This window comes from Syzygium oleosum, unplaced genomic scaffold, assembly GCF_021117445.2.
Source record: "Syzygium oleosum isolate NSW1041296 unplaced genomic scaffold, Sole_v2.1 Sole_v2.07, whole genome shotgun sequence".
Taxonomy (NCBI): domain Eukaryota; kingdom Viridiplantae; phylum Streptophyta; class Magnoliopsida; order Myrtales; family Myrtaceae; genus Syzygium; species Syzygium oleosum.
Genome location: NW_026607491.1, coordinates 4418600 through 4445431, shown reverse-complemented (window position 1 = coordinate 4445431; position 26832 = coordinate 4418600). Strand labels below are relative to the sequence as shown.

General features: G+C 39.2%; 2 protein-coding genes and 1 pseudogene across 4 annotated transcripts; all 3 read left to right on the top strand.

The window, feature by feature from the left end:
- Positions 1–5250: 5250 nt before the first annotated feature.
- Positions 5251–8346, top strand: LOC115674167 (disease resistance protein At4g27190-like). The gene has a single exon (XM_056312931.1). The coding sequence runs from the start codon at positions 5556–5558 to the stop codon at positions 8244–8246; it is 2691 nt and encodes an 896-aa protein (XP_056168906.1). The 5' UTR covers positions 5251–5555; the 3' UTR covers positions 8247–8346.
- Positions 8347–8805: 459 nt separating this feature from the next.
- Positions 8806–9389, top strand: LOC130138609 (uncharacterized; annotated as a pseudogene).
- A 5844-nt stretch (positions 9390–15233) lies between these two features.
- Positions 15234–26247, top strand: LOC115676223 (uncharacterized). Of its 3 annotated transcripts, XR_008816988.1 has the most exons (14): positions 15234–15631; positions 16258–16374; positions 16540–16604; positions 18395–18500; positions 19704–19775; positions 20285–20344; positions 20470–20599; positions 20696–20889; positions 21049–21233; positions 21770–21897; positions 22762–23033; positions 23471–23714; positions 24851–25742; positions 25883–26247. XR_008816988.1 is itself a non-coding variant. In XM_030599104.2 (13 exons), exons 1-13 carry the CDS (start codon positions 15365–15367, stop codon positions 25654–25656), a joined length of 2646 nt encoding a protein of 881 aa, XP_030454964.1. In that variant the 5' UTR covers positions 15234–15364; the 3' UTR covers positions 25657–25847. The 3 variants fall into 3 exon arrangements, 2 of the variants coding, with proteins under 2 accessions (XP_030454964.1, XP_056169293.1); XM_030599104.2 differs by lacking the exon at positions 25883–26247 and having other exon boundaries at positions 24851–25847; XM_056313318.1 differs by lacking the exons at positions 18395–18500; positions 25883–26247 and having other exon boundaries at positions 15491–15631; positions 16262–16374; positions 24851–25847.
- The last annotated feature ends 585 nt before the right edge of the window (positions 26248–26832 follow it).

The following is a 26832-nucleotide window of genomic DNA, read 5'->3' as shown; positions in this document are numbered from 1 at the left end:
TAGAAAAGTTGGCGGTTCTGGAAATTAAAAACAAAAAAAAATTATTCAAAAGGGGATAATTGTCCAAAAAGCCCTACACCTATTGTATGGTAGCTAATTCAGTTTTTAACTTTTCAATTTGGCTGATCTAGTCCCAAACATTTTGGTGATTTACCAATGTAGTCATTCAAATCGCTGACGTGGATATTGACTGACTTACATGATATAGCTAGCGCTGTGACATGAACGATTTTTGCAAATATTTTTTAAACTTTTCTTATTTTTCCTATCCTTTTCTTTTTGTTTTCTTATTTTCCTATTTCCCTTCGTTGGTTGCCGGGCCTCAGCGATGGCCAATGTAGGTTATAAGCCACAGGAGGGGGTGTCGCAGCCCTTGCCTGTGGTTAGTGACTTACGCGAACGATCATTGAAGCATCAGCGATAGAAGAAGGGAAATAGGAAAATAAGAAAAAAAGGAAAAAAATTCAGAAAATAAAAAAAGAGCAAAAATTGTCCACATCAACACTGAATGACTGGCATTAACAAGGCTGCCACGTTAGCAATTTTCGGTCAAAATTAGATGGAAGGGCTATATTGAAAAATCGCTGAAAGGTTTAGGATTAGATGGACTAAATTAAAAAATTTACTATTGAATTAGCCATCGCATGATAAATTTAGCACTTTTCGGACAATTGTTTAGTTCAAAAGGTAGTGCTGACTTATTATTTTATGTAAAAAAAAGTGGTGCTGACAATAAAGGTGGGGCCCATTGTTAACTTCATCACCATTCATTCTTGCAAAAAAAAAAAATTATCACCATCCATGCTTTCTGCGAGGAAAATGACACAAATGGTCCATGAATTTTGGCCCAATGTATAATGCAGTCCTTGAATTTTGAATTTGTTCGATGTGATCATTAAACTGTAACCCAATGTACAGTGTGGTCCATAAACTTTCAATTTGTTTAATATAGTCCATGAACTTTTGATACATGTTCAACTTAGTCCCTAAACTATATGAAAATATTCGATATTGTCTTTCACATAGTTTATGAACTAAATTAAATATGTACAAAAAATTCAGTGACTATATTGAATAAATTGTAAGTTTTGGGATCACATTGCACATTTGGCTAAAATTTAGGGACTATATTGAATAAATTAAAAGTTCAGAAATCACATTACATATTGAATCAAGGTTCAGCGATCATTTCTGCTATTTTCTCTTCTGCAAATTTTCCCTCACGGCCTTTTGCATGATAGTCAATTTTAAGTCGTGATGCTGATAAAAAAAAAAACAGCGAGTCAGTACTTTTCCTCCACCATCTCTTCCGCGAGCTTCCCCGGCACTTGCTACCGATGCTTCTCAGGAGTATCGACCGATGGGCTCTTTAATGTCTGTTTAACAGGTCTGAACTTCTTTGATCTTACGTTGCTCATCTCTCTTTTTGGAGGCGGGCACCATTTCTGTTTCTCGTGTTCCATCATCCATTACTTACTTTGGACCATGGAATCGATCTGTCTCGAGCTGAATTTGTGCAAAGCAATCCAATCCAAGAGCTTCTAGCAACTTGCAATTGATCCTTGTTAGAATTTTAGCCCGTCTTTCTCGATCGCGTTGACCTACATAGATCGTCTCCGATATGTAAATCGTTGTTCCGCTCGTCTCTTCACTTGTTGTAGAAGGTGGGAAATTTGTTTTTGGGTTAATACCACAAAAAAACCCCCAATTGATGCACTTGTTACAAATTTATCCAAAACTAATTTTTCGACCACCAAAAACCCCAAACCGGTACACCCGTGACAAATTTACCTTCGTTAGTTTTCATTAAATTTTACTGTCAAATTACTTAGTTGAATGACATGTGACAGTTGACGGGTGTACCGGTTTGGGGTTTTACCCTCTGTTTGTCACAAGTGTACAAAATTGATAAAAATGAAAAATTAATCTAATTTAACGGAAACTAAACGGACGGTAAATTTGTCACAAGAGTACAAATTTGAGATTTTTTGTGGTCAAAAAATTAGTTTGGGGTAAATTTATCACAAGTATACTAATTTGAAATTTTTGATGGTTAAAAAATTAATTCGAAATAAATTTGTGATAAGTATTCTAATTTAAGAATTTTCGTGGTATTAACCCTTCATTTGTCCTTCGATCCCCTTCCAAGATGAGAAGGAGGGCTGGCATGGCGAAACGATTGGAGATGCCACTGATCCTCCCATAAAGGTTGGCTGAGCATATTCCCGGCCCTTCAATGAGAGACCACACGACTTCATTGGTAACAATATTACCCCTGCCTGTCTTGGTCGGTCTCTTTCGATTAAGGTGGACGGTAAAAAACGTGGATATTTTTTTTACGGTAAAAAGAAATCCATTCTTCACTTCCCATAACAGTAGATTAAACGTGAAAAGAAATCTCGTTTTATACAAAAACACGGGTAGGCGTTGAAATGAGAACTTGCTTCTCGCCTGATGAAAAAACGGAAGAAAAAATATGTTCAGAATCATGCAGAATGTTTTGGTTCTTCTCTGTGATAAAAATGAAAAATTAAAACAACATTGTACAGGAACCGATGCCTAATACTCCAAAAAATCTCAAACTTTAGTTTTTGTTCCGATTTTACCATTTGTCTCGTAAAAAACCTCCAACTTTAGGATCAATCTTAATTCTACCATAAACCTTTTTACTTTGTGTCATATCCCAATTCTTCCCCAAAAGTTTTTTTGTCCTAAGAAAAACCCCCAACTTTAGGTCTTAATCCCAATTTTACTGTCAAGTCCCAATTTTACTCCAAAATTTTTCCAATCTCATAAAAAACCACAAATTTTTACTTGAGTCACAAATTTGCCCCCATAAACCCTCCATAAAAAATCTCTCGTTGACAACCAAGAGATGGAAAACTCCCAAGCACGAGTTGTTCAAGCGTATCGAGCGCACGAGAGATGGGACATTCCCAAGCATAAGAGATTAATGAGTGCAAAATCACTGAGGGCGATTTTGACGAAGGGTTAATGGAAAGGAGATTTGGAACTTAAGTAAAATTGGTGATATGAGACAAAAATAATTAGAGTGAAATTGAAATTGGACCTAAAACTAATGTGACAATTTGGGCAGAATTGAGACTGGATATAAAGTTGAGCGTTTTTTACGAAATAAAAAAAGTTTAGGATTTTTTATGAGACAAAAAAAGTTTTGGATAAAATTTGGACATGATCTAAAATTGGAGGTTTTTTATACGACAAAAGGTAGAATTGAAACAATAACTAAAATTAGAGATTTTTTAGGATATTAGGTCCAGAAACCGAACAATTCTTTCCATACTCAGTCTTCATGTTTCATGCTTTCCGCGAATTTTCTCTTCAGCCTTTTGCATTCAGTTGACTGCGAGTCGTGACGCTGACCAGAAGAAACCGTGTTTGGACTTATATGTTTCCATCACCATCTCTTCCGCGAGCTTTACCAGCACTTGCCACCGATGCTTCTCAAGAATATCAATCGGCAGGAGGACTAAACTTCAATGGTCTTATGTTGCTCATCTCGGGGCTCGTTCAGCTCCTTAAAAAACGAAGAGAAGGAAGATCGAGAGCTCTCACGGGAAGAGAGGAAACGAAGGAAAAAGAGGAAACGAAGAGAGGAAACGAAGGAAAAAGGGAAAAGAGAAGAGGGTTTTGCGCCACGGGGCCTCGCCAAGCCAATTCGACTTCGTATTGCAATGCCCGGTAAGTACTCGCGGCTCTCGTTCGTTCATTCGGAGTATTTTTTGGATTTGTGGCATAATTTCGGAGTTTTGTGAAAATAAAGCCGCGTAGACCGATTTTTGAGTCGTTGAGCTACGTATATATATAGAATTGGTAGTTTGGGGTCTCGTGGAGTCATGGGATTTTACGAAACTCGATTTGAATTTATGGTTTGCCCGAAAAGAATTTTTGAAGTTGAGCGCGTGTGGTGAACAGTACGCGATAGAAGCTTTCCACGCCAATTTTCGTTGCTTTTTGGCCCGATTTTGGGTCGGCCAAGTCGGGGGTCTTGTAATTCTCTGAATGGGTTTTCTTTTGACTATAAGCTCGCTTGAAATGGGTTCGGTGGAGGAGGAAGTTATGGCCCGATCAAGTTTCGCGTTTAAGTTCCGCGTTGCGGATGGTTTTGAGTAATCGCTTTGAATGAGCAATTTGTGACCGCCTTTTAGTCGTTACCTTAACATCTAAGCCTAGTTTAACTGAGTTGCAGTTGAGGTAGCGTTTTACTCGATTTTAACATTGTTTCTCGCTTATTTGATAGGATTGCGAGTTCGACGGTTCGAGTAATCTTTGTTGTTTCACCGTAGGCATTTTCAGGTGAGTGGTGCTATCTCTACTTTGAGTTTATAAACTCATGTTTTGAAAGTAATAAAGATTTGAGTATCGTATGAATTATTAAAGCATGTTTGTTGCATAAAAGCCTAGATCGAACATTTACTACTCTTTGGTAATTTGAGAATGGTTTTAAAAAATATATTGCAAACGGATATATACATGTTATGTTGCGAACTAGTTTATGAAATGGGTGCGGAAATGATTCAAGAAATGCTTTACGAAATGTATTTCTGGCGGATGAGCCGTGTTGCGAGAAAGTTATTTGTTTGGTTTGTACAATGTATTATGGATTAGATTTCTAATATTTGAGGATGATTGTTTGATAATCAATATGACTGTGAACCCGGGTAAGGGTTTCGGGTATGCATACCGGTTTAGGATATCATTCTGGGCCGAGCCACCGGCTTTGTAGGTGGAGAGCTTTCCTAGGGGAATCTCGGTCGCCTTGTCACAAGGCGTTGTGTCGTGACCATGGTAGTATATTGAGCAATAGATTGGCTGATGGAATGAACCATCGACGTGTGATGTGATATGAGATTTATCAATGGAATAGACCATTGATGTGTGATTTGAGATTGGTCAATAGAATGGACAATTGACATGGTTTTTAATAGAGATTAATCAATGGACTTGACCATTGCTGTTTATTATGTGATGGTGATTTAAATGAGTATTTTCTGAATTGTATAAAGTCTTGTTGAAATAAACCAACTCGTATTTGATTTGATATATATATATATATATATATATATATAATATCTTTGGATTGAAGTATGAGCTTCCAGCATTGTTATATGCTGCTCGATCTGCTTAGAAGGGATACACACTACTTACTGAGCTGTGGTTGCTCACTCCTCTCTTTCCCCAATCTTTTCAGGTTCCTTTGTTAGTAGCCAATAGAGTGATATCGATGTCGTGGGGACTTTTGGAAGTTTGTTCTTTGGTTGTGGATTCAGGCTGCGTCTTCGGACGAAAGGACGGCCGTGTCATCCCCGGTTTTGATAGTTTTTGGGGTGTGACACTATTTTTGGAGTGGGGCACCAGTTCTGATGGCGTGATCCATCTTGATTATTTACTTCGTACTATAGAATCAATTTATCTTAAGTTGAATCTGTGCAGAGTATGACTCTTTTTATCCCTTCGTTCTTTCTGCAATGCGATCCGAGAGTTTCTAGCACTTGCAGTCGATCCTTTTTACATGTTTAGGCCATTTCTGCGATATGGAAATTGTCGCTTCGCTTGTGTCTTCACTCGTCGTAGAAGGTGGAAAATTTGTTTATCGTTCAATCAGTGCCAAGATGAGGAGTTGCTGGCATGGAGAAACAATTGGAGATGCCACTGATTCTCACATAAAAGTGGCGGAGCATATTCCCTGCCCTTCGATTAGAGACCACACGACCGCATCGCAAACAATGGCTCGTATTCTAAAATCATTACACGATGATAAAGTACGGCGAATTGGAATATGGGGAATGGGAGGAGTAGGCAAGAGCTACCTGGTGAAGAACCTAAACAACAAGCTCAGCAGCACTTTGTCATCACGGCAACCTTTCAGCTTGGTTATCTGGGCAACTGTTTCGAAAACTACCTCATCCCAAGAGCTGAATCTGAAGAATCTGCAGAACAAAATAGCCAATCGGTTGAACTTGAAGGAGGAGGAAACCATGGAAAGGACAGCTATACAACTTTTGGAAAGGCTTAGAAGGGAAAACTTTCTTCTCATTCTTGATGATGTATGGGAAGCCATCAACTTGGATCTTGTTGGTATCCCACGACCCGAAAACCATTTGGGGTCTAAGATTCTACTGACGTCGCGTTCTTTTCATGTTTGTCGAGCAATGATGACCGATGTTGAAGTTAAGGTAGAAGTCTTGACGGATGAAGAAGCATGGGAATTATTTAAGGAACATGCCGGAGAAGTAGCTGATTCGCAGAGTATTAAACCGTTAGCGGGAACTGTCTGCAAAGGATGTGGAAAGCTGCCACTGGCTCTCATAACAGTGGGTTCAGCGATGAGACGGAAGACGCAGGTTGGCCTGTGGGAGGATGCTATAGATGAGTTGAGAAGGCCAAGACCTTCTATTCACGATATAGAGCCCAACTTGTATAGCTCACTGAAGTTGAGCTATGACTCGCTGCAGAATGAACAACTCAAATCTTGTTTTCTGTATTGTTGCCTGTATCCGGATGACTACTCCATTCTGATAAGCGAACTTGTGGAATGCTGGTGGGCCGAAGGTCTGATCGACGATCAACTTAACTATCATACCGCATTAAACAAGGGAACCGCCTTGATTGAGAGTTTGAAAGACTCGTGTTTATTGGAGACTGGCGATTCAGATAATAGCGTAAAGATGCACGGCGTGGTTCGTGATGTTGCGATATGGATCGCAACATGCGCAGGTCCAGAATCCAAGTTTCTCATTCGAGCTAACGCCGGAATGATTAGACTTTCAGAGGTCAAGTTGCAAAGAAATCTGGAAAGGTTTTCCTTTACGAGGAGTAACATAGAGGCGTTGCCTGATCAGGAAATAGAATGTTCTAAAATGAGATCTATTTTCCTTCAATACAACTTCCTACAAAATATTCCAGAGAACTTTCTGCGAGGATTCAGTGCTTTGAAAATAATGAATTTGGGAGGAACCCAAATAAGGTCATTACCCGTTTCTCTCCTCCATCTACAAGATCTTCGCGCTCTGCTTCTGAGGAGTTGCAACCATCTTGAAGAATTGCCTCCGTTGGGAAGTCTTACCAAACTCAGTATACTTGATCTCCATGACACAAGTATCAAGCAATTGCCAGAAGGGATGGATCAACTAACAAACCTAAGGAAGTTAGATCTATCATACACGCTCAACTTGGAATTCGTTCTAGCAGAAACAGTTTCTAAGCTGAATTCCTTGGAATTCTTAGACATGACGGAAAGTGGTTACCGCTGGCTCATCAAGCAAAGACCTCCGCTGTCCTACTTCGAGATTTACTTTCAAGAGCGCCACATGGAGCAAAGGGCGACCCTGGAGGATTTACAGTCTTTGCAAAGGTTATCCGTCCTATATCTATGCTTGCATGATACGGTGAAGGCGTTTGAAGAATGCAGTGTTTATTGGATCGAAAGGCTGAAAACGTTTCGCTGCTCAATGGGTCTGACGAATTTAGTGCACGATATACCAAGACCATTGGAAAAAGACCTCTCAGGAGACAGTATAGAATGGTTCATTTCTCACGCAACTTCTCTAGCCTTTTATAATCGTTGCAATCTTCACGTGATTCTGGAAAATGTCGTCATAAACCGAGTGGATTGTTTTACTAATATGAAGACATTGACTCTCAAAGATGCCATGCTGAACGAAGGAAGCAATGCTCAGTTCGACCTACTACCGAATTTGGAAGAGCTGTATTTTGATAACATTGGGAAGATAAAGAGCATATCAGTATTAGCTGATCGCTTGGGATTGAGCTTTCCTAGATTGGAAGCTTTGGTGGTAACTGGATGCGACGAATTGGAGAATCTTTTCTACTTGGGGGGTCGGATCACAAGCCTGCCCAAATTGAGCAAAATCAAGGTAGAGGCTTGTGTCCATCTAAATGAACTCTTCCAACACGTCCCAGGAAGCGGGAAAGAATATGCTGCTGTTCCTAACCTGCGGGCGGCACGTTTGAGCGGGCTACCCCAATTACAATGCCTCTGTAGGAGAGGAGAGTCGTGGCAGAGTCTCGAGCAACTTGAAGTTGTGCGTTGTCCTTCACTTAAGATGTTGCCATTCAGGACCATGAATGGCAACTCGATAAAGCAGATTAGAGGCGACAAACTTTGGTGGAGTAAAGTTCATTGGGATACTGATGCTATCAAGTTGTATTTTGACGCGTATTTCAGAGAAGTGCTTGATTTACAGGCCAACCTTCGCAGGTGAATTGATCAGACAAGGGGTCTGTATCTCATGTTCCTTTGTACCAGAAAATTGCTGACTGATGTATCGTGCAAATCTAGGAAATGTATTTTGTTTCAGTTGTTGCTAATTCATGTTTAGGCCTCCATGTTCGAAGACTTGGTCTGTATATGGATGTTCGCTTACGCAGGTTCTCTGTGGATAAGAGTTTTTTGGCATCTGGCTGCTTCCTCTTGCTCTGCTGATTGAGTTCCTTGAAAGCGTTGCTAACTGTCACATCCCCTTGGTAACAAATGAGTTGTCACTGGCAAGTGAGGGCATGTTTGGTAGGGGTGTAAACGGTTCGGTTTTTCGGTTCGGTTTTCTTGAAAAATCGAACCGAACCGAACCATTAAGGGTGCCCTCTTGATCCGAACCAAAACCCCCTCGAACCGAATTGGAACCAAACCGAAAAATCAATTTGGTTCGGTTTAATTCGGTTTGGTTCGGATCAGTTTTCGGTTCCTTCTTTTCTTTTTTTTTTTTGCTTTTTATTCATCGCCGCCTGGATCGCTCGCTCTTTCCCCTTCCTCTTTCTCCCTGACCAACTTCTCATTCTGCAACTTCAACTTCTCGTTCTGAACGGAAGCGGAGATTGCCTCCGTTCAACCGATCGGTCACCATGTGTGCGAAGCCCGCGGAAAAGCCCTGTGGCGGTAAGCCCTCTTTCGAGTGAGCTGGTTCCGTGCATCTACAGCTCGTTCGAATCGTTCATGACCACCGGCGATTCCATCAAAGGTAAGGTCCAGAGGCTCTGCAGCTTGTTCGAATCCGCCAAGTCCCCATCTCGGGGCGCTGATGAGGCCCAAACCGTAGTGGTTGCTCATGCCCCTTCCAAGCTGAAACCCGCGAAGTCGGTCGATTGTGGGTACGATCACGGCTGCTCGTTTAGGTTGCCGGGCAAGGAGGATAGGATTGTGGTGTATTTCACCAGTTCGGAGGACGTTCGAGGATTGTTACGTCGTGAGGATGATATTAAGGGGATTCAGGGTTTGGGTCGACGAGAGGGATGTGTCGATGGACTTAGCGTATAGGAAGGAGCTGCTGAGTGTGTCTACTGAGCGTACAAAGGTTTTCGTCGCTCAAAGCCGCCCTCTCCATTTCGAGGCCATCCACCAGCTCGCCTAACCCACTCCCTCAGCCCCTCCACCTCCGCATCCCTTTGGTGAAGCAGAGGGAAGAAGAGACACGAAGGTAAATCAAGCGTCCCTCAGATCCGGGTACGAGCAGCTGTTTCTCATCCTCCTAGACGAACTCGAGGAGAACTCATATTCGCCCCAATCGGAGCTCCGACGGTCGTAGCTGTCGTACCACTTGTACGGCGTCGCCGGGTTCGACGACGACGACGACTTCCGCGAGTCCGACCTCAGGTACGAGCCCGACGATCCCGCGTCTCCGCCGTGGTTGGATCTGCTGAGGAACCCGCAGATGATGGCGAAGAGGACGAGGATGAGGTTGATAGTGTCCCAGCTCTTCTTGACGGAACGGGGCCGGAAGATCTGGGAAGTAAGGCTGAGGAAGACGAAGAGCCAGAGAAGTAGCACCGGTCTGAAAAGCCTTTTAAGGTAAAAAGCAAAGGGTGTATTTTCAGTTCGGTTCGATCCGAACCGAACCGAAATAAACCGAACTGAAAGAAAAAGAATGGTTTTTTTTTAGTATCCGAGCCGAAAATCGAATCGAACCGAAATGCACAAAATTTTTGGTTCGGTTCGGTTCGGTTCGTATCTCGGTTCGATTTTTCGGTTCGGTTCTGACACCCTAATGTTTGGTAATATTTTTGTTTTTATGTTCTTTTGTTCCCCGGAACAAAAAGAAAGAATAGAAATTTATTTGTGTAAGTTAATTTTTCTATTCTTCGGAATAGATCAGTGGCCAGGAAATAAATTTGGAACAAAAACAAGAAGTTAAAAAAAATATATTTTTTTGTTCTCAAGAACAAAAAGAGAAACAATGTCATTTTAGAAACAAGCTTAGCATAATCTAAACCCTAAAACCTTAAACCCTACACCCTAAAATCTTAAACCCGACACTCTAGACCCTAGATCTTAAACCCTATACCCTAGACCCTAAACGTTACACCTTAAACCCTAAACCCTGCACCTTAAATCCTAAACCCTACACCTTACACCCTAAAGCTCAAAAGGTCTATGCACCTGTTTATTGTAATGCCCAAAGATTTATCGTCAACATCTTCATATTGTGAGTTATAAACTAGTGGAACTATTTGCTGCCATTTCCAACCATCCATCTTTGACTAACTATTACGTTGGATTTTCTAAGGTCATCTTAGAATATCTTGATTAGTTAAGTCCTTACAAATGTTCAGTTTTATCTAAACATGAACTGTTAAGTCTTTACTGACATTTTTATAATTAAATGAAAAAAATTGAGGATATAAATTTTTAGGGTCGTACCAAATGCATTTCTGTACATTTTCTATTCCATAAATAGAAATTTTGTGTGGTTACCAAACGCGTTCTTTTGTTCAGAAATTCGTCCGGGAAATAGATATAGAATAAACTATTTCTGAATATCAATTATTTCCGGGAATAGAAATGTTACCATATGCACCTTTATTTATTCAGGAACTCGTATGTCACCAATAGGTTTTGAAAAGTACATCTTACCACCATTTTAATTATCTACTTAACATTTATTTTTTGTATTTTACCAACGTATTAAATTTAATGATTGTTGTCATAATTTACCGTGGTTTATTTTTAGAGCTTATCAAAGTGCTAAAATTACTCACTTTTATACAAAATTACCGACTGTAATTTGAGTGATTTACCAATTTATCTTTGATTTGATTAGCAATTAATTTTAATTATATGAACTCACATTTGAGTCGCAAAAGACAATCTACGAAGGCTTATTTTTGGAACTTAGGAGCACCAAGTTGTCAAATTTACTAGCTCTTATGTAGAATTACCAATTCTTATGTCACCAGTGTTTCATGTTCTTTTCTTTTTCCCATTTTTTTCCAAGACCAATGTTCATTTGGATTGTTTGAGAAGTACTAGCTCTTACACATGTTACCAACTTTTTATAAGATATTATCAACTCATTTCAAGATTACAAACATTTCTAATAATTTACCAACATGTGAGCTTAAATTACCAACTCTTATATAAAATTATCAATCCTTGATTGAGCTAAATGCCCACGTTTATTTGATTGTTTCAAATTTCCAAACTGTTCTAATAATTACCAATAGATATTCATATAGGTCAAATTTCCAAACTGTGATAAGGTCACTAAATCTTGGGAAAATTTCAAATAAGCACCTGAAGTGCTCTCGTTTTCTCAAATAAGGGCATGAAGTGGATCTTGTGTCACATAAGACCTTGAAATGCCCATGTCAGTCTCAAATAATGACCTGAAGTGACTATGACAATTTCAAATAAGGGCTTGACCTCGCCGGTCGTCAATCGGCTAAATATTTTGGTCGGTCAAGGTCATTTTTGTCCAAACATAATTTTAATTTTAAATTTCTTTTTATTTTTTTCTCATTTCTTTTTTTTTTCTTTCTGGAGAGGGTCACCGGGCCCTCGCCGACCACTGGGCAAGGGTGGCCCTCTCCGAGCATCACCGGTGGGCGGCCATTGCTTGAGACCGGCCACCGGCAAAGAAGAAAGAAACGGCCAATAAAAGGAAAAAAGAAAAAAAAAAGGAAAAGGACGAAGAAGCCCTTGACCAGCCGGAAAGTCAAGCTCGTCTTTGAAACTGACATAATCACTACATTTCTTATTTGAAACAATATCCATTTTAGACTATTATTTGAGAAAATGAGGGCACTTCAGGCATCAAATCTTGTATGAAATTGTCAACCCTTTATGAGTCCACGTACTAACTTTTAGGGTCAATGCCACGAAAAACCTCAAAATAGTACACTTGTAATAAATTTACCATAAATTAATTTTTTGACCACCAAAAATCCAAAACTAGTATACATGTGACAATTTTACCCTATGTTAGTTTCCGTTAAATTTTACCATCAAATTTCTTACCCTCTGTTTGTTACAGGTGTACCAGTTTGTGGTTTTCGTGATATTAATCCAATTTAACATATGGTAAATTTATCACAAATGTACCGGTTTGGAATTTTTTGTGGTAAAAAAATTAGTTTAAGGTAAATTTGTCACAAGTGTACTAATTTGGGATTTTTTGTGGTCAAAAAATTAGTTTGGAATAAATTTATCATTTATATATCAATTTGGGATTTTTCATGATATTAACCTTAACTTTTATTACGTTTTTTCAAAAGTACCAATTGTTCCAATGCTTTATCAACAGTTATTTGAAGAGCTTACCAACGGATTAAAGTAGTGACCCATCTTATACGAAATCGCCAACAATTTTGAAAATTATTGACCATTCCAACAATATTATTGGTAGAGTTTAAGCTATTCTATGAAATTATTGGCTCTCATTTGAGTCAATTGCCGATATATATTGAAAATTTTGGGAAAAGGACATCATAAGTGCCATAACTTTTGTACGGTGCTCACTTGAGTGCCATAAGTGTTTTTTTCGATCACTCAAGTACCATAATTTATGTATGACGTTCACTTGAGTGTCATAATTTTTTTTTTCGATCACTTGAATGTCATATAACTTTTCAAGTGATCATCTTGAGTGCCATAACTTTCTAAAAATGTTCAACACAAATGCCATGCCACGTCGGATTTTTTGACACTTGGGTGAACGTTTTTAAAAATTTATGACACTCAAGTGATCAATTGAAAGTTATGACACTGAACTGAGCATTATTTTCAAAGTTATGATATTCAAGTGATCGAAAAAAAAGTTATGGCATTCAAGCGAACGCTGTACGAAAGTTACGGCACTTATAATGTCCTTTTCCCGAAAATTTTCAAATTACAATATATTAGAAATAATTTACCGACAGTTTTTTGAGTAGCTAACCAACTTATAAAGTTGCTAACTCTTATATAGAAATGTCACTTTTATTTGAGTTCATTTAACAACGTTTACTGATCACTTCAAAAGTACGAATTTTTCCCATAATTTTATCAATATTTTATTTGGGGGTTGATCTAGAGTAACCAACTGTAGAAAATTACACAACATTTAACATGATTTACTTAACTCAATAGCCCCATCTACCTATTGTTGGATACCCTTTTCATGCTTGAATCTTTGATAGCCTTTTGATTTATACTTCTATGAATAATGCAATTGTCTAGAAATTAGAAGGGCAAATTGTTGAGAACCAAGAAAGATTTATCACTTTTAGGGTGCGCATGGCAATGATTCTGTGCCCGGGAACTGATTCTGCTCATAAATTATTCTTTTTTATTCTGTGCTCGGGAACTGATTCTGAGTATTTGAAGGAGTTTGGTAACGGCCCAAAATTTCTATTCTTGAAATAGTAAAAGAACAGAAATGCGTTTGGTAACGGCATAAAATTTCTTTTTATTAATAATATTTTAATATTTCTTTCTTTTTTCTTTTTTTTTCTTTTCTTTTTTTCTTCTCCTCCTTCTTGGCCATGGCCGGTAAAAATTTTCTTTATTAATAATATTTCATTAAAAATAATTTTTTTATTATTTTTGGCCATGGCTGGTAAATTTTTTTTATATTAAAAATATATTTTTCTTTTTTTTGGCCAAGGCCGGTAAAATATTTTTTTTATAAATTTTTTTTTATTAAAATATTTTAATCTCGTCAGATATGGCGAGGGTGGCCCTCACGCCAGACATTAGAAGCTACATTAAAAACTAAGAAAAAGAAGAAGAAAAAAAATTGATTTTCATTTTTGTTCCCAGAATCAAGAAGCTACTTTTTTTTTATTCTTGATTCTGCTCCAAAACTGATTCTGGGCACAAATTTACAAAAAATTGTGTCCAGAATCTAAAAATTTAACAAACAGATTTATATTCCAAAACTGATTCTAGGAACAAAAAAACAAAAATTTTCACTATTTGGCCAGTTGCCAAACAGTCCCTTACTGGCCATTAAACAACCTAATGAAATCGGAATAAAAAATTTGACAAATTATAATCTAACTAAAGAAGTACCTCCAAATTTTTAAAAAAAAGGATGGCAACCGTAGAGGAAGATCGACCCTACTCGTGTTCTTCAGTCCACACAATCCCTCTTCTTTGTAGAACTTTCGGTTTGCTAAACGACGACGACAGACTATAATCGACATCTTCGGGTTCCCGCTCGCCTTCCTCATCCATTGCTCATTGCTTCGGGAATACAATTTCGCCCGACTCTATCAAGTCCACGTTTATGTTATCAATTATCATATGAAATTACCAACTCTTATTTGAGTCAATTACCAACGTTTATTAGATTGTTTCGATATAACCAACTCTTCTTAATAATTTTGTAATTTTATTTCCGCAGCGTACTGACTTGTTAAAGACACCAACTCTTATATGAAATTGCCGACTCATATGTGACTTTAGTTACCACATTTGTTTGATTGTTTCAAAAGTACTAACTCTTCCAACGGTTTGCCGGTAATTATATGCTGAGCAAAGTGAAGAATTCTTTACGAAAGAATTAAAATTTTTCAAAATAACTGACAATTCCAGTAATTTACAAATATGTATTTGTACGGCTTAAGTTACCAACTCTTTTAGTGAAAATAAATTACCCAATCAGTCATAAACTTTTCAATTTGACCAATCAGTCTTAAATGTTTTCATGATATTCCTATGTAGTTTATCTTGCCTAAATTGGCCGAAAATTGCAAACAATGGTGGTTCAGTCATTGCTGGCCGGCCGGCGATCTGCCAGGAATAGCCTGTAATCAAAACGATTTCTTTTTCTCGCTTTTTTTATTTTCTGTTTCTGTTTCTTTCTCTTATTGGGCCGGATGTTCACTTGGCCCAAAATCCTCCCACTTGGGCTTGGGCTCGGGCTTTGCCTGATCAGGTTCAGCGACTGTCCACTCCTTTCCGCCACTGAAACTACAAAATCTCTCCCTGCGCGACGGCTTCCTGCGTAAAACCCAAAACCCCGCCGCGGTCGCCCCTCGCCGCTGGCCGCTCCTCCGATTCTTCACCCGTATCAACCTCTCCCCGTCGCTGCCATCGCCGGCTTGGGCTCGGATACCTCCGACGTCAATGGCGGCCCGCGGCAACTTCGGCAACATGCACGACGTCGCCCTGAAGCCGCGGCTGCTCTCGACGCTCCTGAGGGAGCACGTCCCGGACGATTCGCGTCCCTTCTCGGACCCCTCGGAGCTCGCGAGCGTGATCGCCACGCTCAGGGTCCACAAGCTGCTGTCCGAGTCGTTCGAGGAGTCCACGGACGAGAAGCTGGTCGAGAGCTGGAAGAGGGCGGTGGATGCTTGGGTCGACCGGCTGCTGTTTCTGGTCTCCAGCGACGTGGTAATGATCTCCGCCCTGTCTTGTTTTTTTTTGTGATAATGTTGGCTCTGCGGTAATGGAAGCTCATACTTTTGTTTGACTAAAGTTCCTGTTTTTTTTTTCTTTTTCCCCTGTTAGAATGCTTTTGTAGTTTAGACTGGCAGAATGAGACATCCTTTTTCATTTGGTTTTAGTGTTGCTTGCTTATAATGATATTGGAATTGTGAATTGCATGCTATATGATAGCTCATTCAAAATGAAGTTCTATGGCTGTCCTTCCGTCGTATTCGAAAAAAGAAGAAGTAGTATTATGGCCGAGTTGCGAGGGACGGATGGATATGACTGCTTACTGCTTAATTAGGTTGAATGTACTTCTTTTATTAGGTTATTCTTCCTTTTTGGAGGAATCGGTACTTTTTCCGGCTGTCTTGGATGATCTGTTGCAACCTGGTGAAGAAATTTTTGTTGCTTACATGTAAAGTAGATGGGATCTGTTGGATTTTGTGATTATGTACACCCTTGGTGGAACACAGACTTTGTTAATGAAAGCTGACTTAACCCTTTACGATGGCTTTGCAATTGCTTGTTTGGAATTTGGGAATTTTAGTCTCCGTATTTATGTATCTGAGCAAGCGATTCTCTTCTAGCCAGACAAATGTTGGGCAGGAGTCTGTTTGCTGGGCATAACTTGCCAAGACTGCAGCTCTCACCGTTTCTTGGCATCTTATTCTTCTTGGTTTCAGAAACTTCATGTGCACGTTCAGGTATCTGACTTGTATTTGTGGTTATACTTTCATTTTCCTCTTTCTTCTTTTTCAACTGAGGGACAGTAATCATTGATGATAAGATGCTAGGCTTAGAGAATGACAAGAAGCGAATATTGTTGTTATTGGAGTTTAAAAACCCTCTTCTTTTCATCTTTTTGATAGGCACCAGGAGTTTCCAAGTTTGTGAGAGTGGCATCTATTGCCTCGCTTTCGGACTTGTTTACAAGGTGAGTTGTCTTCTGTTTTTCGTTTGTCCTTCTACTTATGGAATTAGAAAATCCAGCTCATTCACTACTTCTTGTTGTTAGTTAAGAAAGTGTGGCACTGTATTGTGGGTAAGAATCAAGTAATTGCAGATTTTGTGTTACCAGAAGTCATTGAAGAGTTCATTATAAGTATAAACGAATCTGGATCTACTTTGTCTGCTACTTCACATATCTCATATATTATCTTTTGATTATCAAGAATGTTCATCTATAAAGAAGATTTTTTACAAATAATTAGCTTTTCATAAAGAGCATCAAGTGCGCGCAAGACTTATGCTAAACTAACCGCAAAAGATCAAAAAATTCTGAAAACCCTGGCACTTGTATTTTCAATGAATAGCTGTCTTTATTGCTACTGGGGTGACTAATGGTATATCTGCATTTTGACTTAAACAAGAGTTCTTGTGGTACTGCCTAGAAGGCATGTGTACAGGCGTATATTTAGCCAAACTTAGATACAGACTAAGGGTGAGCGGTTCCAGGTTCCTTACAGATTCCAAGTGGAACCTGGAATCTACCCTCGGGTACAGGTTCCTCATTTTTTGAAACTTGGAACCTGGAACCTACCCTGTCACAGGTTCCAGGGTAGATTCCAGGGTTTAATAGGTTCTTTTTTTATTTTATTTTATTATGAAAATGAACGCAACAATACTGAAGAAGCTTGTCATTCACAAAAGAGAATACAAAATACTAGTTTTCTTAGCATTACGGTTCAAACAAATACAATTAAAATGAGAAGTCATTGCATGAATCGATATTAGGGGTGAGCCGTTCCATGTTCCATATAGGTTCCACCTAGAACCTACTCACGATAATAGTCTTCATTTTTTAGAACCTAGAACCTACCATATCACAGGTTCGAGGGTCGGTTCCAAGATCTACTCAGGTTCCATCTGTATTATTAATTGAACAATTGCAGTGAATCATCACCTTTAATGATTACCATTTGTTGCTACCACAACTTATATTTAGACGCACGAAGAATATGAAACATTAACATGTCATAAAATGAAAGCTCAGACTAGTGGTTCCAGATTATATACTCATTATTTAATACCATGAAACACCGCAGGATCACACAAAGACATAGATTAAGAAAAAACATAAAAAACTCTTTTAGGTTTCAGGTTCCAGTTTCCAGGTTCCAAGTTCCACTTACCTAGAACCTGGAACCTACCCGTCGAAACAGGTTCTCCAATTTTTGGAAGCTAGAACCTACCCTGCATACCTTGAAACCTGGAACCTGCAGGTTCCCACAGGTCAGGTTCTCAGGTTTCAAGTTCTACCCTGGAACCATACTCACCCCTAATGCAAACAGCTTAGCTGCTGATGACAATGGTGATGTTATCATTTGATAATTGTGCTTAGTCGCATCTTCTCAATCCTGTTGACCAGTGGTTTCATGATCCTTGTGTTTTTCCTTAATAGAACAAATGACTTAGCTTCGTTTTAAATGTGAGGAAATTTGAGATTCCTGCTGAGTTTATTGGATATTGAAAACCTTCATTGGTGGAAGGTTTTTATGAGATTAATTGGTCATTTCCCATCAAAATTACTGAAAAAGGAAAAGGAGAAGGCAGTGAGAAAGTGACAGCTGATAATGACTCCCTTCATGCATTTTTTATTATATAGTTACTTCAAGCAACATCTATGCCACCATCCGTTAGTTGACCATGAACTATGTGAGAATCGTAGATCTTGTTTAACTGATGCATTGTTTAGTCATCATGTGCTTTATTTTCCTGGACTAGGTTAGGTCAGTTTCCCAACGTGAAGAAAGATGGTATTAGTTTTTCTGGGAAGCTAATTCAACCATTTTTGAAGCTTTTAAATGAAGACGGATCGGAGGCTCAATGGGTTAGTAATTATCTTCTTTTGCTTTTTCTACAATGTCAACCTAAATGTTCTATCATACTTTGCTTTTATTTATAAACTCTGCAAACTGAAAGGTGGAGAAAGGCCTTTGTGCTTGTGGATGTGATTGTTAGAGTAACTTAGAGGTTGTAAATGTTGCAATTGCTGTTCAAAGCATTGTGATTTAAGCTTATGATTCATATAAGTGTTCACAACAACAGCAATTTCGAAAATTTATCTCTTCTACCCAGGGCACAAATTGGTGCTTTATGTCTAGTTTCTTGATATATCCTTAAATGTGAAATACCTAATGTGGTAACTCGCACTATGCCATTGGTACACAATCTACTTGGAGGAGCTGTTGCACTTATGAAATGGAACTTTTGAACTGATGGGTTTTTCAATTGGAGGCACTCTAAGGAGATCTTACATTGTTGGGATTGCAACTTCTGATGTTATGCTTTTATATAATGCAATGCTTTTCTTGAAGCATGCCCGAAACATATCATTCTTTCTGAATGGTAGTTTTTTGGATAGAATTAAGGCAAAATCTTCTGATCTTGTAAGCAGCTAACCAAACTTTTGGTGGGTCTGAATATGATGGTCCTTATGGTTTTGGATTACTGCAGTTTGCTTATGTACTTGTAGCGTCAGCAATTTACCTATCTTTCACATCTTGGCAGCAACATACGTAGTTGCGGGGAAAGTAAACTACATTTTCACCCTTGATGCTATGCAATGTGGCTAGTGGCTATGTATCTGCTTTCACTTGACCATCCCTTAACATAATTGCAGAGTTACCTGTGCTGGGGGTCTTGACTGTAAAAAGTACAGTGCAACTTCTTCAGAATTTGGGAAGTGCATAGACTGCTGTTGTAATTTAACCCAGGTTGTTTAGTGCAAGTCAAATTTAGGTTGGTAATCCTGCCATGTGTATGCCATTGCTTGCATAGCATTTTGCAGTCTATGATGACGAGACTCTCTCTCTCTCTCTCTCTCTCTCTCTCTCTCTCTCTCTCTCTCTCTCTCTCTCTCTCTCTCTCTCTCTCTCTCACTCTCTCTCTCTGAGCTTTGAACACGTTCTTCAACGTGTTTAAAGTTTTCTGCATAATAATGCCAAAAACATTCTTTTTGGCGTGTTTACCTGTGGTAGTTTTAGCCTTCTTTTTGGATTTCCAACTGCTATTGTTATTGTGATGTTTGCAGGATGGAGCAGCTAACATGTTGTGCAGCATTATATGTTACTTTCCCTCTGCCATCCATCGCCATTATGACAGTGTGAGTTTCCGGGTATACTTTAGCTAGAGTCTTTTCTGTCAGGCATACTGATATGCCAAGCATGTGAGAGCACAGTCATGTTTGCCTTCTGGCTTGAAATTTAACAGCTCCAAGTTTAATCAAACTTTTAAATACATAAACACTTGTGAAAAGATTTTTCTTGAAATTTATTTGAATGACTGATATTTGCACTGCTGCTGCTGTTGCACATTCTTTGTTGGTTCCTTTTATCATACTGAAGTGGGAGATTGTAGGTGTATATAAAAGCACTTGAGAACTTAAGAATCACTTATAGTAAAGATAGTTCTGAACTCATTTAGATAATAACCTTATGTGGTCCAAACATCAACTGTGAAAAGAGTAGTAAGCTAATGCATTGGATGAAGTAAAGCTAATTGTCAGATTTATGTGAAGAGGCAGTAGTTTGCAGTAGTTGGCTAGACCTCCCAACTGGGTTAATTTTTTAATCGCTCATGCATTCTATGACATACTTCCTCTGCATTTTGCAGGTTGAGACAACTATTGCTTCGAAGATAATGTCAGGGAAGTGCAGTACTTGCTTGTTAAAGGTTAGTGTGCTTCTCTTTTCTAGTCTTTGTTTCTTGTATGAGATCGACTGACAAGCTTTGGAGCACATGATGGGTTGTTCTGAGGTATATTCTCTCTTAATGTATTTCTGCTGCTCACCTTTCAGAAGCTTACTCACTGCTTAGCAATTCTTCCCCAAGCAAAAGGAGATGAGGAGACCTGGTCTTTACTGATGCAGAAGATCCTTCTCTTAATTGATGGCCATCTGAATGATGCCTTTCAATGCCTAGAGGAAGGTTAGCAAAACATACATAACAGACATACATACTTATATTATCCGGTGTTAGTGCAGGAAATCTGGTGTTGTGACTTATGTTTTTTGCATGTCGCAGAAACCAAAAGTACCAAAGTTGTCAACTTATTGGTTCCACCGGGAAAAGATCCACCAACACCCTTAGGATTTTGCAAGACTATTGACAAAGCAGCTGTTGAGGCCACAAAAAGACTGAAGAGATTGCTAACATCCAGTGTGTCTGCTTTTATGCTTTGCGGTTGTGAGATGCTTACAAATCCTTATCCTGTTCAGGTAGTGACCATCGTCTCTGCACCTTTTCTCAACTTCATGAGAGAGAAACATAGGTTTAATCTTTAAGTGCAACCTTAGAACTATTGATGATTGAGAATATATTACAAATCTTCTTTCTTGCTTTTGTTAATTTTGACAAATATTTCTTTGTGAGAACAGGTGAATATTCCTGTTAAAGCAGTGTTAGCCCTTATCGAAAGAGTGCTAATGGTGGATGGCTCTGTCTCTCAAAGCTTATTGCCCTTTGTCACGGCCACACAACAAGAATCTCTCTGTTCAGAGCTTCCAATGTTTCACTCAGATGCTTTGGATCTGCTAATTGCATTGACAAAAGGCATGCGCAGGTAATCAGTTTCTGCCTATTGTGCTTCTACAGTCTTTTCGTGGGACGAAGTAAGCATTTTATCCAAGGTAGATTTTTTAAATGCTTAAGCAGTGATGTTGTCTCCAGAACTATGTAATACGACTTATTTTACGTGCATTACTGGTTTGGGGCACAGCCATATAAGAATAGACTAAAAGTGATGGGATAATGGGCATGGCAAGGGTGTCAACTGGGCCATCACGAAGAAAATCATTGGGTTGTCGATTGATTTGGCTTGAGTTAGGTGAGAATTGGGAATGTACTGAGGCACCATTTGAGTTTTTGGTGGATGAGTAGAACAAGGTGCTTGATAGTAGGTGGCCTCAACATAACGATATGGTTGCTTTAAGTGCTGCTTGTCCTTCATGCTCTTGTTTCTGCAAAATTGGACAGAGGTTTTACAATGATTCTATATAGTAAAATCTTGCAATGTATTTGTCCTCTTTCCTCATGTTCCTCATTGGTCTCTCTTCGTTTTCTGTTGTTCAATGACATCAAGTCTACATTCTTGTGCAGTCAAATGTTGCCTCATGCTGCATATATTGTCCGACTTATTATGGGATATTTCAAAAACTGCTCATTGCCAGAGTTAAGGGTAAAGATCTACTCAATCATAAGAACTTTGCTGATGTCCATGGGCGTAGGTAAGGCACTTGTGTTAGGACTACGCATGCTTTTTCCCTTTTCGGCTGTTCAGATTATGTCAGTTTATTTTTCGGATTAGGTTATAAAGTAACTATTGTGTTACCCTGCTTCCCCTGAAAGCAGTGGCCTGGAAAGAGAGATCAAATATCAAATATAGAACTTCAGAATCAGCTAACTTGGCCTCTCTCTGTACCACCTGGAACTTCTTTCTCTTGAAGGAAGATGTGAAATATTGGTGTAGATGGTGCCGTCATGCTTGTCAGGATATGTAAGGAAGGAACCTGTTTGATCATTGACAACAGAGAGTTCCATCTCTATGAATATGTGCACACAAACCTAGAGGAATTGTATGGGGTGTTTGGTCTGGCTTTAAGCCAAAACAAAAGACCCTTTTGGCTCTCTGGACAAAAGCTAAAACTAAAAACCAACCCAAATTTTAAGGAGTCAATCAAATGCCAATTCAGCATCCATCAAGTTTGTGACTTTTACAGCTCAATCTGCTGCAGATTGATTCTGTACAATACCCACGTATGGGTTAATATTAGTGATGCAAGTTAATTATTGCTTTCATCCAAAACGATTGATTTACAAGTTCTGAAGCACTGCAACATTCAATCCTTGTTTTGAGGTGTTGCAATTATTTGTAAGGCCGTTGACACTAATAACAGTTAGTCATTTTTTTTGCTAAATAATAACAGTTAGTCATTTGTTCTGCCTTTTCCCTGTTCCACCTTTTGGTTCTATTATTTCATCTCATTGGTTTTTAATGATATAGTTCTATTATAGAACCTGATTTTCTTTTCTTATGTCAATATCTCTACCTCTGCTCGACTGGTAATTGCCTTGATATAATTTCTTAACAGGTATAGCAAAATTCCTGACACAGGAAGTAATCAACAATGTTTTCATTGATTTGAATCCTGATCATGAAAATGGCCTTGCTTTTCCCATCACACTGTCGAGGGCCAATGAAGTGTCATTCCCAAATAAGAAAAAAAGGAAGCATGCTTCTGCAGCTAGATCTTTAGAGGATAAGCATGAAATAGGCTTTGGAGAAGTACCCAAGAATCATCTGGTGGTGCCTGCCAGTGTTAAGATAGCTGCACTGGAGGCATTGGAGGTTCTTCTTACTGTGGTAAGTGCTGCATATATGTGCACTGTTGTCCATATAGAGAATTCTGCCCTCATCTTTTGACATAGAGATAAATTGCTGGGTAGACTTTCTGGATATATCATTATAATGATGCTGGATGAGTTTCTTTTCAACTAAAAATTCTTAATATTTGACCTCTTATGAAGAGATTTATTTCTGTAACTTAGCAAATGTGTTTTGGGGATACAGGTAAATGAAATAAACTCTGGAATATTTCGTTCTTGTACCTTTGGTTGTTCAAAGGGGGTAGTGTGAAATTTCCACTTTATTTTGTGTCAAACTCTCACTTTTTTCAATGAAAATGTCAAGGGAAAGTATCTTGCGTTCCATCAAGGAGGTGTACATTTTTGTTGTTGATCTAGTTAATTTATAATTGTTTGTCTTATTTCCATAACTTGCTTTCGACATGTTGATCGCAGGGTGGCGCTCTTAGGTCCGACTCTTGGAGGAAAAATGTTGATGCACTCTTGATTTCAGTAGCAACAAATTCAGTTCATGATGGATGGAACATTGAGGAAAATAGCATCTGTATGCCGAATGAGCAAATATCTATGATGGAGAAATTAAAACTTGCTGCCTTGAGGGCACTATTGGCATCACTTCTTTCTCAATCTCATGTACGGCCTGCAAATATAGCCAGAAGTCTTGATCTCTTTCAAAGAGGTAATTCTCATTGGCGGACACGTAGTTTCCTTTCTGTGTGATTATATATGATTGGCTATAGTGACAGAAGTAGCAGTGGCAGAACTATATTCATATGCAGAGGAAACTACACCAGTTGTCTAATATTGAGCTCGATGTTGGATTAGTGAGAGTTTCATTTTTGATACATTTGATATTGAAAACTATTCCTTAAATCTTGTCAAGAGGAGTCTTTCTGGAAAGCCATGAGGGCAATAAGTTTGTTCAGAAAAGCATGTCTATGGTGATAGTGTGCAAAAAGAAGGAATTCTTTTCTTCCCCGTAGATCGTAATGGGGATATGATTAATAATAAGGCATATCATGGCTGGAAGAGAGAGAGGGGGAGGCTGCTTATTTTATTTTACTTCTTGAAGATGCTAGTGGAGAAAGTATTCTTTCGAAGGAAGCTTTCTGTGAGGTCGCATGGTCACTTTTCCTTACGGTGAGGTCGCATGACTGCTTTTCCCTTTAATGTCTGTTTGCCTCATTATGGAACTATAGTTTATTATTTAGATGTTTGACGGTGAGATTACTATTGGATTCAATACATATGCAGCAAATGCAATGCGTGAAAATGGTTTTATCTATTTCCAGTCATTTGTTCCTCTTTGATGAAGTCTGTCCTTTTGCAGTTTCTTTTTAATTGTCTCCTAAATCCTTTCTTTTCGTCCTTTTATGGTCCATGAAGATAAAGGTCAATTCAGAGTTGTCATTGGTGAACTTCTAAGGACATGTACTTCAACTTTTTGATGTACTGCGTGAATAGATTAGATTGTGCTGATTTGAGATAACTTAATTGATTAAAGGAGTCATTTACAAAATGACCCGCTATCGCATTTCTTCTGAGATTCCTCAAAAATCCCTATCAACCTTAACGAATTAACATCTATCTGTCCTGCACTCAGCTAATCGACAGAAACAATCGTGGTTCCTTCTGATTAGGTTTAATTCTGTCCTCACTGGCTAGACATATCCTTGCAATATCTTATTTCATCATCGTGAGATGCAGATCGCCGTGTCCTTGCTAGTGCAATCGCTGCTCATCACCCATTGAATTACTTCTCTTAGAAATCTTCTAAATTTCTTTTAATGGACTTAGTATAATGGTTTTCTGCAGGAAGACAAGAAACAGGGACAAAGGTGGCTGAATTTTGTGCACATGCTCTTTTAGCTTTGGAAGTACTTATTCATCCTCGGGCGCTACCTCTGGAAGATTACTCGCCCGCAACTACCGACTCCTTTGGGGGATTTTCCCACAGATTCGCGGAAAATGTGCACTCTGGTGGCCAGCCTGTAGTTGCTTTTTCACAAAGGACCGAGCTTACTCTGCCTGATTCGTATGATGATGAGCTCCACAGCAAGTGGCTTCAAAATCAGGAAAAACCCGAGACTCCATTAGATGACCAGGTTAAGAAAGTTAAGTACAGCAAAGAGAGCGGTGACTCGTCCCAAGCGATTAGCACGGAAAAGGAACATGACGACTCATTAGATAAAAGCACTACCGAGAAAAGCAGGGCATCGCCACTCGAAGTAGATGCGAATGACATGGAAATGGAAGAGAGGAATCCTAGTATTGTGGAATCACCAAAGCATGAAGAGTCGACTAGGAAAGTTCAAGAACATCCGCAACAGGAACCTGTACTGATTCCTTGTATAGCGACTACTTCTAAAGGTGTTGAAAGAGATTCCAGAGCAGATCCACTGAGCAGTGGTACTGTAGATCATGAAAATAGAGAAATCGGATTAGAAGGGAATGTCGTTGTGACTCGAGGTGATGGCATTTCTGCTTCAGGTGAAAAGGATATGCTGGGGACTTCGGATTCTGGAAAGGGCAAGGAGATAATTGTAAATCCGGACAACGAATCATCTATGGACCTTTTCCCCGATATTATTGATGTAGAACCGGATTCGGATGAGGAGTAACTATATGTCACATGAGGCATATTTTTCAGTGCATAAAAGGCAGAAAAAAGGCAGAATAGAAACCTGAGAGTCCAATCTTTTATCAAGTAATTCATTTGAGTTCTGTCTCGCACTTGTAGTAATCTTATATTAATTTTTCTGTATCAGAGTCCAATCTTTTATCAAGTAATTCATTTGAGTTCTGTCTCGCACTTGTAGTAATCTTATGTCAATTTTTCTGTATCAGCTTTGGATCCCATCCTATTGTGGTGAATGTGCATTTGATGGACACTTTGGCTAGGAAAGCGAACTGGATTCTTCTCATTAACAGGATTATTCAGAGATTGATTTCTCGTCGTTCATGAACTTTGGCATCTGCTGAGCAGGTTCACAACAAAAGTTGCTGCAGTGTCCGAAGGCCAGCATCATATTTTCCTTTTTGGGTGTAATGGAAGGTGAAAGGACATCACAGATTACAACTCTAGGCCTCATAACGCCCACTTTGTCTCCTGAACGCGTTAGTTCTGAACACCCACAGGAAGACTCAAATGTATAACGAAGTCCGGCCCCTGGGAAAAACCTGAATTCGCTTGCCAGTTGACGCACATGTTTCCTTCGCGAGCTGCGTGTTGAATTGTGTTCACCCAATCTCGCTTCGTTGACGCGAGGATTTAGTAATGGCCCCCTATTCTGCACACAGAGCTGAACGATGCCCAATTCTCTCCGAGAATCCCTCAATACAATCACCGGACCTATCGCCTACGATTCCACCTACTGAAGGATTCCCAGGGTTCCGCCTTTATGTTCCGTTAGTGCGAACCTTGTACCAATGAGTTGGCAGCAGCGACCAGCCTATGAGCTCTCGATTCTTCACAGGTTTCATAAAGGGGCTCGTGGTGCATTTTGCCTATTTCTATTTCCACATATCTCGAGTGTGCACAAATAGTGTCACTTATATGCCCGGTTTCATGAAAGGAGAGGCCGTCTAGACCACCCTTTTGCCATTTGCCTTAGACCGTTGTATGCACTCAGCCTCTGTCCCTCGAGCCGTGAAAGAGATCTCACTTCTTCTGAGCCATTTGCTTGGTATATTTGGAAAGAAAAAACGCAGGAGGAGGATGTTCATCAAAGACAAAGCGCGAGTTGTTATGAGGATCCAATTATACAAGCCCTGACGAGACGGCATTCATTGACCTA